Source organism: Podarcis erhardii, assembly GCF_964252035.2.
Source record: "Podarcis erhardii genome assembly, chromosome: 6".
Lineage (NCBI taxonomy): Eukaryota > Metazoa > Chordata > Lepidosauria > Squamata > Lacertidae > Podarcis > Podarcis erhardii.
The window spans coordinates 62936576-62942575 of record NC_138510.1 but is presented as its reverse complement, the minus strand read 5'-3'; the positions used below and the strand labels follow the sequence as shown (position 1 = coordinate 62942575).

General features: G+C 42.3%; 1 protein-coding gene across 1 annotated transcript in view; it reads right to left on the bottom strand.

Moving 5' to 3' along the window:
- Positions 1 to 690: 690 nt before the first annotated feature.
- The window catches only part of CACHD1 (cache domain containing 1), a 123882-nt gene continuing 118572 nt past the window's right edge, over positions 691 to 6000 (bottom strand). The window contains exon 27 of the mRNA XM_081867132.1: positions 691 to 3120. Within this exon, the coding sequence (XP_081723258.1) occupies positions 2882 to 3120 (239 nt within the window). The 3' untranslated portion in view covers positions 691 to 2881. The remainder of the gene's footprint in view (positions 3121 to 6000) is intronic.

Here is a 6000-nt window from a genome sequence, read left to right as displayed (position 1 = left end):
ACTCTCTGTTGATGCACCATCGAAAAACTGCCCATGAAGAGGCTCAGCCTGCCCACTCAATAAAGGACTGATTTAGTAATTCTAACTGTTTTCACCCTTCTCAACTGCAATACCTGTTTCAGAGTTTAAAATCTGAAAGATACACATATCCATCACTGTGGATGGCATACAGCATACAGCACAAGTGTAGGGTATACATTTCCAGGCTGTTTTCTCTCTCTCTCTTTCTTTCTTTCTTTCTTTCTTTCTTTCTTTCTTTCTCTCTCTCTCTCTCTCTCTCTCTCTCTCTCTCTCTCTCTCTCACACACACACACACACACACACACCAGTGTCAGGAGAGCCACAGCAGAGAGCAACATCAACAGAGGTTAGCTCTTTTGTCATGTGCCTCTGTTGTGCATTTGCCGCTGCGCTCCTTGCAAGGAGAGTCCACGCCAGTCCGTGTTACTGGATTCCTGTAAAGTCCACATGTATCAGAAAACAGTGCCTTCCACATGCACTCTCCACAGCGGTATTTCATGAAGTTTTGAGTTTGAAAAGTGAGACACGAAGATGACACAGTTGGGGGAAATGACCTAATGTTTGAAGACTCTACGCAATCTACTTCTGAGCTGAAATGAGAATTTGCTGAAACAAAGTTATGTCCAGTTATATCAAAAGGAACTGTTCCAAAGTGAACTCACAGACCCATACTTTATATACAGTTTATTCCACTAGAGGTTGTAATTTTATACATAGTATAAAGGGGATCCTGGTAGCACAAGCATCCTTACTTTACCATACTGCTTAAGAACCATTTTTTACATATTAAGTATTAGGTACCCTATCATTAAAACAATATCTAGAGATCTTGTAAAAAACCAAACCAAAACCCTACATATAAATGGATGTTTATCATAAGCACAGTGCAAGAATGTTTTCATAATATTTGAATCACAATGAACAAAATGCTGTGATTTAAAACTAATTGAAAATTATGATGGCCCATGTGGCACCCAGCAGATGATGCTAATCACTAAAGCAGTATTAATTCCAGATAAAGGTGACAAGGGGCTCATCATTAGGGTTCCAAAATAAACCTTTCACAATGGCCCAAAACTTTACAAAGCCTCCCATCTACCTCCCCATGGGTTGACCTATCCATTTAGTGAATGTGAAAAGGGTCAGAAACAACAGACCATTGGGGTGGAAACCAGCTGGTGCCCTTACACTCAGGGAAGGGCTTTTGATCCAGCAGACATCTGCCGCAATAGAATCCCACCACCACCAAATCATCCTTACACCATCTTATAGGTACAGGTAAAGGACCCCTGGGTGGTTAAGTCCAGTCAAAGGCGACTATGGGGTTGCGGCACTCATCTCACTTCAGACCAAGGGAGCCAGCGTTTGTCCACAGACAGCTTTCCGGGTCACGTGGCCAGTATGACTGAACCACTTCTGGCGCAATGGAACACAGTGACGAAGCCAGAGCGCACGGAAATGCTATTTACCTTCCCGCCGGAGTGGTACCTATTTATCTACTTGCACTGGCATGCTTTCGAACTGCTAAGTTGGCAGGAGCTGGAACAGAGCAACGGGAGCTCATCCTGTCACGGGGATTCAAACTGGCGACCTTCTAATCGGCATGCCCAAGAGGCTCAGTGGTTTAGACCACAGCAGCACCCACGTCCCTATAACACCATCCTATACTCTGTTCTAGAGGGTTCCCCAACACACTAGAGCTAATTTCAGGGGTCACTATGAAGAGAGGGGGATTAGCAGAAATTGCTTCTCCTCTTCCTTCTCCAACCAGAGGTGTCCACTGAATGACCATCCCTTCCACAAACATAAGGTCACCAAGTGAATTCAACCCATTATTGTTTTCTATTTCACCAGTTATGAATAGTGTTTAAACACTGCATTATCACTACGCATGGAAGCAAATCCTGCCCCGGTCTGAGAATGAACAGGAAGGAGTGTAGGGAGAGGATTCCTCAGTGCTTTAGCCAGGAGGCTTGATATCCCTCCTCCCCACGTTAAAATATATATTTATATATAAAAATACTGTGTTATAAACCATCTTCAAAGTGTACAAAATGACCATGGAAACCAAACCTCAATCATGTAAACAAATCAGCTCACAATTTCTTCATTTTCCCTTTATAGCATGGTGTTGGGGGAGCAGGAGGGGGAGGAGAATATCCCATTCAAAGGGGTGGCAAGTCTTCTTGAAAAGAACCACAACTTCACCAACACAAATAAAACATAGACTGCATTCATGGAGAGCATCTGATGCTTTTTTTATCTTCCTCTCCCTCAGAGTTCATGAATGTTTTGAGTTCAATAAATAGTACAAAAATAATCCTTTATTTAAAAAATCTTGAGATGCACTGTCCCAGGTCCCATACAGCAATTTGTAAGTGAAAGGAACGTGTGTTTTTTTCCTCTTAAAAAAAACCAACAACCCACAAAAAAGCCTCATCAAATGGAAACCTCGTGGCAATGTCTATTTCTGGAACTGGCACTTTCTTTGTTTCTGGCTGCAAAGATTTCTGTTCTTCCAGTTAAGGAAATAAACTCTCTTTCTCTCTCTCCTTTGTCTGAGCACGCTCTTTTCTTGGCTCAGACCAACAGGGTTCAAAAGGCTCCGTTTACTGTATAAACCTTCCTTCCTGTGTTTGGAGGCCGAACATTCCTACTATTCCATTTTATTGAATGTTATGGCAGGTTCATTCATCATGCTAATTTCTCTTCCACTTCAGAGCCAACCTTACATTTTGGAAATGTAAAGTTTTCATGTGAAACGAGTCCAATGAAGTTAGTCAAAACCATGCCTCGTAACGGTATAAACGTCAAGTCTCCTCTCAGCTGCATTTTTCCCCCCTCCCAAGGCCAGAGGTCATTAGCATTCCGCATCTACAGTATGTACTGTGACCGCAGCCTGTAAGTGGTGACTGTGATGAAGTGCTGGGTGATGCAATCTGTAGTGGTGGAACTTGTGACTCAAGAGGGCAGCAGTCTGAGGAGGGGTATCCAGGTCTAAATCTTCATCATGATTTCCCACGTCTACACCAGCTGACAATGGGTCGTTATTGCAGGGAGGGTTTTCGCTGTCTTCCTGAGGACTCATAGTACTGTAGCCTGGAAAATATAAAGCCATATTGGTAAGAAGCGATGACTGTATATAGGCAAACAACAACAACAAACTCAGAAATTTACACCACTAAAATAATGCACCCAAAATGCAGCAATCCTAAATGCCGCTTGGGTGTTGGTATTTATTATTTGTTAAATTTGTATGTCTCCCTGTACCCGCAGGTCTCAGGGCGGCTCACAAGATACAAATCTCCATATAAGAACACAAAATACATAATCAAAATAAAACAAAAACAACTCAATAATCCCCTTGTTTGCTTTCCTCCATACTCTCCCGGGTTTTTGCCTCTATAAAGCCTTGCACTGAAATTCCTGGTTTTCACACATGATTCAAATGTTCATTCGAAAAGGCAACTTTATAATTATACTGCTTTAACTTCTTTGTCCAAGGAGGTCAACAGACCACACTCATGTATGTTTGGGGAAGTATCCATGACAAATCAAATCGGTCTTCAGCCTGAGCAGAACCTGCCAGTTTTGTATGTCAACATAAGTTACCTCAGAGTGGACTCCTAGACAGTTGCTCTACAGAAGTGTGGACCTAAACTAGTCAGATGTCACCATAAAAGGAAGGAGGGAAAACAGCCATCACAAGTCCAGTAATTATAAAGATCTCCCTAACATGGCTACTCCATTTATCTTTTGTACTTAACCATTTGCAATGAAGTAAATGAAAACATGCCCAGAGCTACAATACAGCAATACAAGGAACCTGTTTGGAGCCAGTATGATGTACTGAATCTCTCTTTGGATAGAAGACCCATCGTTGCCTGAGCAAATGCAATTTGTTCAATACCGTAACTCAGACACAATGGCATTATCTCTAAGAAAACAAAACCAAAATAAATAACAATTTAAGATCCCCTATGGGATCTCATTTGTGTTTCCTTTTATCTGCACTGATGCTTTGGGGCATTTATCTGCCTTTCAGTTACTGGCAACATTGATTGGAACCAGCACCATTAAAATCCACAGTTTGAGGGGATATTTCAGCTAATTTGTCTGGCTGCACTTAAGTGAGCTTTTGAAGTCCGCTACAAAGAGAGAGAGAAAAGCCCTAAAGATGTTAGGGGGGAGGAGAAGAAGAGGGTGAGCAATGTCCAATAACATTGCCACCCAAAAATATATGGAAATGTACACATACTCTGTAAATATATGAACAGGCAAGAAATAGTTTTCAATAACAATACATTTTTTTAAAATAATAGTATTAGGCAAAGAAGGTGCAACATATAATAATAATACAATTTTTTATTTATATCCCGCCCTCCCCAGCCGAAGCCGGGATCAGAGCGGCTAACAACAGTAAAAAGATAAAACATTCTAAAATCATTTCATTATAAAATTAATTCCAATCAAATTAATGGCAACCATTGGGCTAGAAGTTCTGTGAGGATTGCCAAAGGAGGGAGTCAGGCTGTGCCCTGGCCAAAGGCCTGGTGGAACAGCTCTGTCTTGCAGGCCCTGCGGAAAGATGTCAAGTCCCGCAGGGCCCTAGTCTCTTGTGACAGAGCGTTCCACCAGATTGGAGCTACAGCCGAAAAGGCCCTGGCTCTGGTTGAGGCCAGCCTAACCTCTCTGTGGCCTGGGACCTTCAAGATGTTTTTGTTTGAAGACCGTAAGTTCCTCTGTGGGACATACCAGGAGAGGCAGTCCCATAGGTACGAGGGTCCTAGGCCGTATAGGGCTTTGAAGGTTAAAACCAGCACCTTAAACCTGATCCTATACTCCACTGGGAGCCAGTGCAGCTGGTATAGCACTGGGTGAATGTGATCTCGCGACGAGGACCCCGTAAGGAGTCTCGCCGTGGCATTCTGCACCCGCTGGAGTTTCTGGGTCAGTCTCAAGGGCAGCCCCACGTAGAGTGAGTTACAATAATCCAGTATGGAGGTTACCGTTGCGTGGATCACAGTGGCTACTTGTTAGAAGTCTTCAGATTTTGTACTGAAAAATTTAATTGAGTGCAGTACCTTACAAATAAACTTGGACAGTGTGACATTTTGCATAAATCACCAACAACAAAAACAGATTCATACACCCAGAATACAGCACTCCCCTGTGAAAGATTTTTGTTATTACCAAAATCAGTGAGAAACAGTAATACACTCAACATGTAACAGTTCACTGGAATGCTGGTCTTCCGCTTGCTTCCAAACAGTCCATGACCACAAAACCACAAAAAGTGTTGCTAAATGGCCTGCTTACTCGTTTATTTTTAAAAAGCTGTTTCTAGTTAAGCCAATCAGGCAAATATTTCCTCCAAAACTGTCAGCTTCTGACTGTCTCAAGGGCCACATAGAGGGGTCCGTAGGGTGGCACCAGGCAACCAAGCTTGAGATTTCCCCATCCCTGTTTTATGACATCAATATTTTGGGTGATAAATGCAAGAAAGGCAAGGTTTATTTGCAATATTTGGTGACGGGGGTGTCTTCCTGCTTGTGATTGTACTTACTATTATGCAATATATCACTCTCTCAAGTTGTTCTAGACTTACCTCATTCTGCCTTGCTCCCCTTCAAACACAATACTACAATCTCCAACCTGTATTTAGTAATTTGTTGCGAAACAGAAGACAGCTTAATATATCAGCATGCTTCTTTGGAACCATTTTTTACATACTGGGTTATGAAACATATCTCATTTTAAAGGGGAGTTATCTTTAGAAAAGCTAGTGGACACTATAAATTGTCTGAAGTAAGGAATTACAGAGATCCGTTTGGAAGGTGGACACTCTCTAATCTTGTGCCAGTCTCTCTGATTAAAAGGAAACAGGAGAAAGGGGAACGTCTGCCATGTAGATGCCCCAAGGATCCATTTCAGAGCAGCAAACAGGATGAGAAACGCAGATGACATGTTTACAGTCAT